At 48.0% G+C, this 12,618-nt stretch overlaps 1 protein-coding gene across 2 annotated transcripts in view; it reads right to left on the bottom strand.

Moving 5' to 3' along the window:
* Nucleotides 1–6,349: 6,349 nt before the first annotated feature.
* The window catches only part of EXO1 (exonuclease 1), a 151,189-nt gene continuing 144,920 nt past the window's right edge, over nucleotides 6,350–12,618 (bottom strand). For both annotated transcript variants that reach the window (XM_029594016.1, XM_029594017.1), the window contains one exon: nucleotides 6,350–6,770. In XM_029594016.1, coding sequence (XP_029449876.1) covers nucleotides 6,629–6,770 — 142 coding nt within the window. In that variant the 3' untranslated portion in view covers nucleotides 6,350–6,628. The remainder of the gene's footprint in view (nucleotides 6,771–12,618) is intronic.

Genomic DNA, 12,618 nt, shown 5'->3' with positions numbered 1-12,618 from the left:
ATCCCTGGGCTATGATGGATATTACCCATTGATCTGTTATGAGGTGCCAGTTGTGTTGGAAGAAGCGCAAATCATCCTCCTACGGATATTTCTGGGTTTGGGTTCGTTGACAATTGGCTGCTGTTTTTTGGAAACGCATCAAAATCCGGAGGCTGGACCAGGTTGTGAAGCTGGTTGTGCTCTGGGTGCTTTGGGCTGGTGTGTGTCTTCTCTGAGGGACTCTGGCTGGTCTCGCTCGAGATGCAGGAGGATAGAATTTGCGTGAGTGGTAGAATGGTCTTCTGGGGTCCCTTCTCATGCTTTTGCGGGATGAGAAGGGAGCATCCGTAGTGACTGTAGACAATTGACGTAGGGTCTCATGGTGGTCCTTCAACTGAGCCACTGCTTTCTGTATTTTATCTCTGAAGAGATTGTTTCCAGTGCACGGGATATCAGCAAGCTTGTCTTGGACTTCAGGTCTTAAATCCAAAGCTTTCAGCCAGGGCCATCTTCTAGCACTGATTCCTGTTGCTGACAACCAGGAAGCAGTCTCGAAGGAGTCATATGCCGCTCTTACCTCATGCTTCCCTGCTTCGAAGGTCTTGTGGACAATGGCAATCAGGCTTTCTTGCTTCTGTTGAGGCAAGGAGTCCGCTAAATCTTGGACTTGCTTCCAAACGTTTCTTTGGTACTGTGTCATATACAGTTGGTATGCGGCTATACAGGATACCAACATGGAGCCTTGGAAGATTTTTCGACCTAGTCCATCCATGAACTTCTGGTCTTTACCAGGGGGAGCTGAGGATTGCGGACGTAAACATCTCGCTTTCTTCTGTGCGGATTCCACCATAACAAACTGATAAGGCAGTTGTGGTTTCTGAAAACCTGGGGCATGATGTACTAAGTATGCTGCATCTGTTTTCCTGTTGACTGGTGGAACAGTGCCAGGATGCTCCCATAGGCGGTATAGGAGATCTAACAGGACTTCATGGACTGGAATGGCCATAATTTCCTTGGGGACATCAACAAACTGCAGATCCTCCAAGGTCTTGTGATGGGTGTCCTCTTCAGTCACTAGGTTGAAGGGGATGGATTCGGACATTTCCTTAATAAAGTTGGCGAAGGAAAGGTCCTCAGGAGGAGACCGCCATCTTTCCTCTGGAGGAGAAGGCTCTGAGAGCAAGTCCTCTGACGTAGAGGTATCTGTATCCACATCCTCACATGGGTCATAGGGAGTTTCATGCATTTGTGGTCGAGATCCTGAAGGAGGGAGAATGTCCAGCATTCCAGGGCGCATGGGCCTCGATGGAGGGTGTACTGGCATCGATAGAATAGAGGGGAACGGTGGACGTTTATGTCCCGAGAGCCCCGATGGACCTGGAAGTGGCTCTGGCATCGATGGACCTGGAGCTGGAGTCGGACTAGAAGTAGTATCGTCTTCCTCCAAGGAGTCTGGAATAGGTATCGGGAGCTGCAGAGGTTTCGATGGCCGACTCAGTGCCGATGGAACGGGCTGAGTCGGGAAAGCACCGATGAGGGTGTTGAGTCGGTCCAACAATGGTGCAAACATAGATGGTTCTGGGGTCGGTGCCGGTATGGGGGCCGGCATCGATGGAGGTTGCAGGTTTCAGAAGGCATCGAGGACTGCCTGGCAGACAAGGATGTCCAGTTCCTCCCTGAAAGCTGGTGTAGACAGCGCAGCTACAGAGGGAGGCATGCTAGGCATTACTGGCCCTTCCACAGGAATTTGTGGAGGCTCAGTACCTGCTACCGATGTCTGTGGGGAACGCCTTGGGCCTCGGGTGCAGAGGAGGATGGGGGCTCCTCTCCCCAGGCCTTCTTCAAATGTGGCTCGATGGCCATAGATGCTGGTGCCGGCACCAGGTGTGGAATTGCGTCGGTGCTGGTGGTGATGTTTCCCCCGGTGCTCAGTCCGGTCTTTCCCCGGCACAGAGGATGACGCTACTGATGTCATGGATGGCATCTGTGACGGACGGTTGCAGTCTTCCTGCTGCTCCCGGCGAGGTTTATCGATGGAAGGACGTTTACTCGCTGGTGATGACTGGACAGAAGTCGATGGAGTTAACTTTGATTTAAAGAGAGAGTCTCCATCTTATCAAGACGGGCATGCCTGCCCTTTGGAGTCATTTGGGTGAATTCGGGACACCGGCGGACATCGTGCGATGGGTCCAGGCAGTGTGAGGGTTTGTGATGGACATTATTCGCGGACACTCTGGGCACTTTCAGAACCCGGTCACCATGCCTAAAAAAAGGGCACAAAATGGTCGGTGACCTGCGGGAACTGGATGGTAAGGCAGCAGGAACAGACCGGAGACACGGGAAAGTACTCACCGAGCGTTGGAGGGAACGGAGCGCGATGGGAGACCCCTGTTAGGGAACTTTTAATGAAGTAAACTTCAAACTTTTCCGTGAGAGAAATCTCACAGAGCTCCTAAACTGCGAGTTAAACTGCAGCGCGGAAAAAAAAGAGACTGAATGGAGACCCCTGGGGCTACAGGGATTATGGCATGCTCAGTGTGCCAGTCAAAGTTCTAGAAACTTTGACAAAAGTATTCTGTGACAGAGCTCCGTCTGGTGACTACCATCCTGCTTGTCCTGGGAGAAACTGTGTTTTCCGTAGATAGCAGATGAATTAGCCATGCTGTCTGGGGACGTCCTTCGGGCGGCTAGGTGGTGGAGCTCTCTTAAAACACAGTCTTTTAGTGTAGTATGCCTGCTTGGATCCTCCCCCACCGTATCCAAGCACTGAAAGTATTAACCAACAGTCCTGGGAGGTGGGAGGCTCAGCATGGCTAATTCATCTGTTATCTACAGAAAACACCGTTTACGGTAAGCATACTTGCTCTTTTCCCGTAGACAAGTAGCATGAATTATCCATGCTGTCTGGGAGTCCCCAGCTGATGTATTGAGTGCAAGTTACTGAGCATGTCCCAATGAAGAGTTGAGGTAGTGCGCTCAAGACAGTAAAGAAGATAGGCAGACAGTTCACTTCTGTTGACTTTGCAGCATTAAGATGTGCCCGCTTCGAGGATTCTCTTGCCCATGTCTGCGTCAGCTGCAGTGTGTTTGCCCAAACAGTAGTGAGCCGTGAAAGTGTGCAGTGAGGACCAGGTAGGTAGCTCTGCAAATGTCTGGAATGGGCACCTTATGTGGATGAGCTATAGAAGCAGCCATAGCCCGGACCTGGTGCGCCTTAGGGGAGGCAGGCAAGGTCTCTGAACGTTTCTGATAGCAGAATTGTATGCAATTTGAGATCCAGGACGAAAGTGTCCTTTTGGAAACCGGAAGTCCCGGAGCACTGGGGTTGAATGATACTAAGAGCTGGGAGGCTCTGTGTTCAGCATGTGTACAGTACTTGTAGTAAGCGAGTGCCCACTTGCAATCCGACGTGTGTAAATTGCGCTCTGCCTCATTACTATGTGGCTTTGGGTAAAAGGTTGGAAGGGTGATGGATTGGTTGAGGTGGAAAACATACTACTTTAGGAAGGAAGACGGGATGTGTACGAGCGTAACCTTGTCGTGATAGAATTCAAGATATGGCGAGTAGTGCACTAAGGCTTGCAGCTCGCTGACACGTCTTGCGGATGTGAGTGCGACTAGAAACAGCACCTTCCAGGAGAGGAACTTGAATAGCAAATATCCAGTGGTTCAAAAGGTGGTAGCAACAGTTGCTCCAGCTCTACATTCAAATCCAATGGGACTGGAGGCTTCTGGATCGGAGGCTGGAGACGTAGAATCCCTCTCATGAATCTGGAGATGAGCGGGTGACAAGAGATTGGGGTTTCTTTGTGCAGAGAGTGATAAGCTACTATGGCACTGGGGTGAACTCTGAGGCCGTAGCCAGCCCTTTCCAGTATAGAAGATGGAGGTAATCTATTAATCGCTCAGGTAGACAGGTAAGCAGGTCGGTCCCACTTTCCAAGCATCAGGAGGCATAACATGTCCATTTCCTCTGATAATTCGTTCTTGTGGAGGGTTTCCTAGAGGAAACTAAGATATCCTGAAGCTGGGGTGAAAGGTTCAGGTAGTGGAGTACCAGCCTTTCAATCTCCATGCAGTGAGATTGAGAGATTAGTGGAGTGGATGGAGCAGGGAGCCCCCTTCTTGGGTTAGGAGGTGTTAACTGTTGCCCAGGGGGATGGGTTGGTCCACCGATAGTCGAACTAGACACACTTACCACGGTTGTCTGGGCCACACTGGAGCAATGAGAATGAGGTCTGCATTGTCTGTGATGCATTTCTGGACTTTGTGAGAGATCAGAGATATATGGGGGAAGGCGTACAGTAGACCTTCCTTCCAGTCGATGAGGAACGCGCCCTGCACTAGTCTCTGGGAGCTGGGGTACACCGAGCAGGTGGTCTGCACCTTGCGATTGAGTTCTGTAGCAAAGAGATTGATGCGTGGCAGGCCCCAGGTCTGAAAGAGTGTCTGCCACATCCTGATGGGAGTTCCCACTCGTGAGGGTGAAAGTTTCTGCTCAATCTGCCGCCTTAGCATTGTTGATGCCGGGTAGATACGTTGCCTGCAGGGTAATATATTTGCTATGTGCCCATTCCAGGATCCTCACCGCCTCTCTGCAGAGGTTCCAGGAACCGTATCCTCCTTCCTTGTTGATGTTGAACATGGCTACCTGGGTTGTCTGTGAGGACCATGACTGTCTTCCCTCAGAATGCTGGTTCGAAGGCTCGAAGAGAGTTTCAAATGGCTCGTAGCTCTAGTAGGTTGATCTGTTGAGATCATTCCCAGGCTGACCACAGGCAGTGGACTAGGTGAGCGCCTCAACCCTTGGTGGAAGCGTCTGTGGTAAGGATGTTGTGATGAGTTGGAGTCCGCAGAGGGGCTCTCTCCATGAGAGCTGTTGGTGTAAGCCGCCACCTCTCCAAATTCCACTTCATGCTGGGCATGAGGGTGACAGGAGTGGAGAGTCTGTTGGAAAACTGGTTCCATTGGGTCTTCATATCCCATTGCAGACGCTGTATGTGGAGGTGAGTGTGGGGAATGACATAGATAGCGGATGCCATGTGGCCGAGAATTGTGAGGATTTGACAAGCAGAAGCAGTGGTGGAGACGTCTGGCAAGCGATGTCAGGGCAAGAGCTCGGGTTTCCAGGAGGAAGGCTCTGTCCTGAATGGTGTTGATATGGGCTCCAATGAACTGTAAGACTTGAGTGGGTTGCAGATTTGACTTTTCATAGTTTACTAGTAGCCCTAGGTTGTCTAGGAGTTACAGTGGACAATACATTGAAATAGTCGGCTCAGTGTGCTGCAGCAGTCAAAAAAGCAAGCAAAATATTAGGAATTATTAGGAAAGAAGAGGTGAATAAAATAGAGAATGTCATAATGCCTGTGTATCGCTCAGTGGTGATACTGCACCTTGAGCACTGTGTGCTATTCTGGTCGCCACATCTCAAAAAAGATATAGTTGGACTGGAAAAGGTACAGAGAAGGCTGACCAAAATGATAAAGAGGGTAGAATGGCTGCCCTATTAGGGAAGGCTAAAGATGTTAAGGCTGTTAAGCTTGGAGAAAACACTGCTGAGGGGAGATATGATAGAGGTCTATAAAATCATGAGGATTAGAAAATGTAAATAAGAATCGGTTATTTATTTTTTCAGATAATACAAGGACTAGGGGCACTCCATGATGTGAGAAAGTAGCACATTTAAAACAAATCATAGAAAATTCTTTGATTTGCTGCACAATAAACCTGTGGACTTCATTGCTAGAGAATGTAGTTAAGGCAGATAGCGTAGCTGGGTTTAAAGAAAACAGTCTGGACAAGTTCCTGGAGAAGTCCATAAATTACTATTAATCAAGTTGACGTAGGGAATAGCTACTAATTACCAGCATTAGTAGCATGGAATTTATTAACTGTTAGGTTTTTGTGTCATTTCAAATTGGAAACCAACAAAAACAAATTATATTTTGTCATTTTAGAACAGCACATCTTATGATCTTTCCCTAATGAAGCCATGCTGCCCTGGATCCTGTAGCCAGGGCACAGGTAGTGCCCTGGCTACAGGATAGTGGACTACCTTTTTATTAGTGACTCCATTAAATTTACCCATCAGTGAATTCAGACTAATTGGCCAGTAGGCAGAAGCTTCCTTCTCCTTTCCACTTTAATGAAGAGAAATGTCTGCCTGTATCTAATCCTCTGCAGCCAATACTATCTCCAATAAATTGTTCACTAAAATGGGCAATTGTGCTATCAGAACATTTCTAAGATTCCTAATTATCCTAGGATATATCCCACTTGACCACTGACTTGTAAGCTTTGTTTTGCTAGTTCCTTTCAGATACTTTCCTCTTTAAATGGTAGTAGTACAAACTAACCAATAAAATTAAGAAAAAGCTTTCAAAATATTTTATTCAGTTCATATAGTATCCAACTGTACTTTTATATATAAACTAAAAAAATTACTTAAAAAATTGACAGAAAAATATGCAGTTTATATAAGATTGCTAAATTCTAGCATCTAATTTCCCTTCTACTTTAAAGATGTTTTTTTTACCTGAAAATGGTCATAAGTTCTGGTTAGCCAGGCCATGGAGGAAAAGTAAAGGGGAATCATGGCAGTTTTTAGTAGGCAGATAGTAAATCACAATTGATGGGTAAATATAAGTGGTCATGGGAACAGCCATCTCTGAACATGACCACATTCTGATTTGTTGCAAACGTCCTCCTCTGCTTCTGGAGTGAGTACAAAATTATCTTTCACAGGAGACAATGGCTCTGTCTTTTTGCAAGAGTGGAGTACTTCAGATTGTCTGCAAGAAAAACAAGGAGAAATTTCCTAAATGAAGGGACTAATTTTAAAAACTGGTGTATGCACATAAATTGCATCTTGAAATCAACCCGGGGTTTTGTGTGTAAAAGTGAACCCGGATTTTGCAAGTATTTTTACCCGCAGTTGAAGTAGGCATGCTGGAGATGGGGGAGAAGGGAGGGGGCTTGAGATTGGTGCGGGGAAACAAGTCATGTGTATACTTTCGATTTTTGAAAATATGCGCATGCATCTGATTGAACAAAATTACACCTGCTTTTCATCAAGTGTAACTGAGCATATGTCCAAACACATACCCAGTGAACCTGTGAATTTTCAAAGTGGACTGATACACATACATCAGTTTTGAAAAATTTGAACTAAATTAGGGAGGGTAATTATATAATTGCCCATATATGTCTAAAACAGATAAAATATTTGTAATGTGTGCTAATAAATTAATTTCTGCTCATGGATTTGATTCAAACAAAATCTGTAACATCTTAAAGTCTGAGACCCTAAGGATTATTAGCTGATATTAATAATGTATTATGATTCAAAGCAGACCAGAAATTCAGATGGACCTTAATAAACAAGTTACTTTAACTTATGGACTACTTGACACTCAGGACTTAATTTATGTGGGGAAACAACATAGAATGGATTTTTGGCACTTTATTATAGACTTAAGAGCAAAGTAGCAGAGGTGCTCTGCTCCAGCCCCTCCCATCCAGGCAACATGCAGGAAAGAGGGGGAGAAGAGATGAACCTGGTACAGAGAACAGAAAACAGTCTTTGTTCCTTAAACCAAACAATGTCCCATCCCAACAACGTGGTTCCTACCCTCCTTTCCTGTTCTCCCCCAAGGTAAGGAGAACCACCTGATTCTAGCTCAAAGACTAGGCCTGTGACTTACTGGCTAAGTGTTACAGTTTGTGGGTATGTGGGCCCTGGGCCAAGGTGAGAGATTTTACCACCCACGGGGAGGAGCACCGTGAGCCTCACCATCAGGAGGTGAGGTCTTAGCTGCTGGGTGCGTAGAACAGCAGGTACTGGAGAGAGAGAGCGAGCTGGAAGGACAGAAGGAGCTAGAGAGAATGGCCCCACGGGGTGGAGCCATGGAGCATCAGCGCCAGGCGCTCACATCAGATACAGCTCAGAAGTCCTTGAGTCTTTATAGAGAAGTAGAGCGACACTGCCCGCGGAGCGTATCAGGAAAGTCACAGACACAGAGGTGCCAGGGGGTCTGTGAAGTGGGGTATACCTAAAGAGGATTCCTCTGTAGAGATGGTTCGGCAATGGTCTGCAGAGCGGGGTTCACCGATGAGGGTTCCTCAGTAGAGATGATATGGTAATGGTCCGCAAGTGGAGTACTCACTGTAGAAGTAGTGATGGTTCCAGAGGAAGCCCCGGGGAATGGGGCAGGCAGTGGTCCTAGGCATAAGGCCCTCCGAGGAGCAGATAGCCAGAGATGAGGAAAGGGCCCCTGAGAAGCGGGTACCCGGACAGTCTCATGGCGCGGAAGCAGGAGCTGGAACGGGAAGTCCGTAGTGAGCGAAGCGGATTTAGCAATGAGGGAACTCGTTGCCAAGTCGTAGGCAGACAGGGCCAGCCGGCTTAAGAGTCCACGATGAATGACGTCATCCGGGGGGACGCCCCAGAGCTTCCCGCCATGACGTGCATAAGACTGGCCCGAGAGCTCACGTGCCTAAGGAACTCCAAGGGCAAGATGACGGTCGGCAGCGTCCACGCCATCCAGGGAGGCCTGGGAACAAGGGCAGGCAGGCCGGCGATAGCTGGCATGGGCCGCAAGTCTACCCAATGAAATCAGTGCAGTGAGGCAACAGGTGAGCAACAGTGGTCGCAGCTGTCTGCGACAGACGGGTGTAATAGTACCCCCCCTTCTTAGGGCCCGTTCCCGGGGGTGGGGGGGGCGGCGGTTGGGCTTTCTTGGGTGAGAAGCATGTAACTGCTTGATCAGTTTTTTGTCAAGGATATTGACTGCAGGCTCCCAGCTGTTCTCTTCAGGACCAAATCCTTCCCAAGAGATCAAATATTCCCATCGCTTCCTCACATCCAGGATGTCCTGTACCTGATACATAAAGTCCTCCTCTGACACCAGAGGTTGGGGTTCAGGTGGTTTCTTGGAGAACTCTGTCAAGATGAGAGGCTTTAATAGTGAGATGTGGAAGGCGTTATGAATCTTGAGTGATGTGGGTAGGCGGAGACTTAAGTGACAGGACCCAGCCGGTGAAGTACAGAAAAAGGCCCGATGTATCTGGGAGTGAAGCGGGCTGAAGGCAGTTTCAAGCGAATAAAGCGAGTGTTGAGCCACACCTTGTCTCCAGGGTTAAACTGTGGAGCTGCCAGATGATGGGCATCGTAGAACTTTTGACTTCTGGGCGGCATGCTGGAGAAGTTGTTTGGTGTGTTCCCAAAGTTGATGTAACTCTTGTGCAGAAGCCTGCGTCACCAGAGAAGACACAGAGAGGTAGTGGAAGAAGAGGCAGACACTGGCATCCGTATACTACTTGAAAGGGTGATGACCCGGTAGATGCAGACTGGTGGGAGTTTAAGGTGAACTCGGACCAGGGTAGTAAGTCGGACCAGTCATTCTGTCGAGAGTTCACATACACCCGAAGAAATTGTTTCAGGGTTCGGTTCATCCTCTGTCTGACCATTGGCCTGCAGGTGATAGGCCGATGTGAAGTCCAAGGCAATATCGAATTTTTTACATAGTGACCTCTAAAACCTGGCCATAAATTGAACACCTTGATCAGAAAGTATGTGTCTCGGGAGTCCGTGGAGGCGAAAGATGTGTCAAATGAACAATTCCGGGGCTGAAGGAAGACCAGGTAATGCCACAAAGTGGGCCATCTTTGAAAATCGGTCCACGGTAACCCAAATGGTGTTGTTGCCACTGGAAGGAAGTAGGTCCACAATGAAATCTGTGGCCGTGTGTGTCCACGGCTCACTAGGTGCAAAAAGAGGTTGTAGGAGACCCCAAGGACGGCCCGCCGGTGGCTTCTGGCGAGTGCAAGTGGGACGTGATTCCACATAAGCTTGAGCGTCGTTCTTCATGGTTGGCCACCAATAGAATCTCTGGAAAGTGGAAAGAGTTCTAGCTTGTCCGGGGGTGGCCTGCCAGCAAGGAATCATGTGCCAGTGGAGGATTTTCCTTCAAAATGGTCGGGGAACCACCGACTTCCCAGATGGCACTGTGAGTGTGGTGCAGAGGAGAACTTTACTTGGATCAATGATGTACTGTGGAATATTCAGAATGTCTTCTGTGGTGAAAGAACGAGAGTGTGCATCGGCTCGAGCATTCTTATTGGCTGGCCAGTATCGTAGTAGGAAATTGAACAGAGTAAAAAAGAGAGACCAACGGGCCTGCCTGTGATTAAGGCGTTGAGCATGGTGCAGGTACTAGAGGTTCTTGTGGTCAGTATATACCGTGATCTGGTGCTGCGCTCCCTCGAGCCAGGGACATCACTCCTCGAAGGCCAGTTTAGTCACCAGTAATTCCTTGTCCCCAATTCCATAATTACGCTCAACCGGGGAGAAGCGTCAGGAGAAGAAAGAGCACGGGTGCAAGGTGTGCTTGGCTGAATACCGAACCAACACCGATAACCAAAGCGTCTACTTCGATGATAAAGGGTCGTCAGGGGTCGGGCGCCTCCTTGAGCTCCTGGAAGGCGGTCACGGCCTTGGGTGACCACTGAGAGGGATTGGCTCCCTTACGAGTCATGGCTGTGAGTGGGGCAGTCAGAGTTGAACAATGATGGATGAACGACCTGTAGTAGTTCGTAAAACCAAGAAATCTTCAGAGCGCTTTAAGGCCTGTTGGTTGAGACCAATCGCGAATACTCTTGGTCTTCTGTGGATTCATCTAGAAACCCTGGCTCCAGATCGCATAGCCTAGAAAAGGGACAGACTCCTGGTCGAAAGAACATTTCTCCAACTTGGCATATAACTGGTTGTCCCTTAGGCTTTGCAGGATGTTGGCGACGTCCTGGTGATGGCTCTGAAGGTCTTGTGAAAATACTAGGATGTCGTCCAGGTAGACATAGAAACATAGAAATGACGGCAGAAGACTACCAAATGGCCCATCCAGTCTGCCCAGCAAGCTTTCACACTTTTTTTTTCTCTCATACTTATCTGTTACTCTTGGCTCTTAGTAACCTTTTTTTATTCTATTTCCCTTCCACCCCCGCCATTAATGTAGAGTGCAGTGTTTGAACTGCATCTAAGGAAATAGCTTAATTAGTTAGGGGTATTAACCACCGCAATAAGCAAGCTATACCCATGCTTATCTGTTTATCCAAACTATGTAATTCAGTCCTTGTTGGTTGTTGCCTGAATATAGATCCACGTTTCTTCCTTCCCCCCTGCCTCTGAAGCAGAGGGCTATGCTGGATATGCATTGAAAATGAAGTATCAGGCTTATTTGGTTTGGGGTAGTAACCGCCGTAACAAGCAAACTACTCCCCGCTTTTTTGTGAATGCAAATCCTTTTTTCCACATTTCCTCATTGCCGCTGAAGCTTAGACCACAACGCAACTGTAGAGCATATCTCTGAAGATCTTATTCATCATATTCTAAAGACCACTGGAGTGTTGCAGAGGCCAATTGGCATTACCAGGTATTCAAAATGGCCATCGCGGGTGTTAAATGCGGTTTTCCATTCGTCACCCTGGCGTATCCTGACCAAATTGTGAGCTCCCTTGAGGTCCAATTTGATAAATATCTTGGCCCCCTGGAGTCTGTCAAAAAGTTCAGAGATTAATGGCAAGGGGTAACTGTCCTTCTGGGTAATCTCTTTAAGCCGTGGTAATCTATGCACGACCGGAGGGAGCCGTCCTTTTTCTCCACAAAAAAGAATCCTACTCCAGCGGGAGATTTGGAAGGCCGAATGAAGCCTTTTGCCAAATTTTCTTGTATATATTCAGACATGGTCTTTGTCTCTGTTAGTGAAAGTGGGTAGACCCTTCCTCGGGGAGGCTCAGTGTTAGGCAATAAGTTTATAGCACAATCAAATGAGCGGTGAGGAGGTAGGGTGTCCGCAGCTTTCTTTGAATACACATCCGCAAAGGAGGAGTACTGCAGCGGGAGAACCGGAAGGGACGTCGTAGTAGCTAGGCAAGGTAGTGGGGACACGACTTCCAAGCACTTTTTATGGCAGAAGTTGCCCCATTGGGACAATTGTAGAGTGCTCCAATCGAATTGCAGGGTGTGTAGTTTTAACTATGGCAGTCCAAAGACTGCCATAGTTAAAACCATTTTCTTTCTGGTACTGGACAAGGCTATACACAAGGGTGTATAGCCTTGTCCAGTACCAGAAAGAAAATGGTCTCAGTGTGCAGAGATCCAGTGTGGAGTTGGATGGGGACCGTGGAGAAAGTAACTTTGCCTGGTAACGGTTCACCATGAATGGAGGAGAGTAGTAATGGTGTACAGACGGTGAGAATCCGAAAGTATTCCATAAGTTGTCTTAGGATAAAATTTCCACCAGCAATGGAGTCCACCAATGCCAGGGTATGAAATTCCCAAGCATCCAAACTAATTGAGACAGGCAGAGTTAACGGAGGAGTTAACGGAGGGAACCTAGGCCTGGGAGTTTCCCGGACAGAGTGGACAGGAGGGTACCGCATGACCCGGTTGACCACAATACATACAAAGACCAAGTCTTTGACGAAGACGCTTTTCCTTTGAGGATAGATGACTACGGCCCATTTGCATCAGTTCCTCTTCCTCGGTCTGAGTGGACGACGTTGAGCGAATGCGTGAAGCACCTGAAGCCATCTTCTTCGATCCTTTGGCCTCGTGCGAATGCTCACGAAGACTGCGGTCAA

The sequence above is a fragment of the Rhinatrema bivittatum genome, chromosome 3, assembly GCF_901001135.1.
Source record: "Rhinatrema bivittatum chromosome 3, aRhiBiv1.1, whole genome shotgun sequence".
NCBI classification, from domain to species: Eukaryota; Metazoa; Chordata; class Amphibia; order Gymnophiona; family Rhinatrematidae; genus Rhinatrema; species Rhinatrema bivittatum.
The sequence above is the reverse complement of the archived record's forward strand: the minus strand, read 5'-3'. Positions and strand labels throughout refer to the sequence as shown.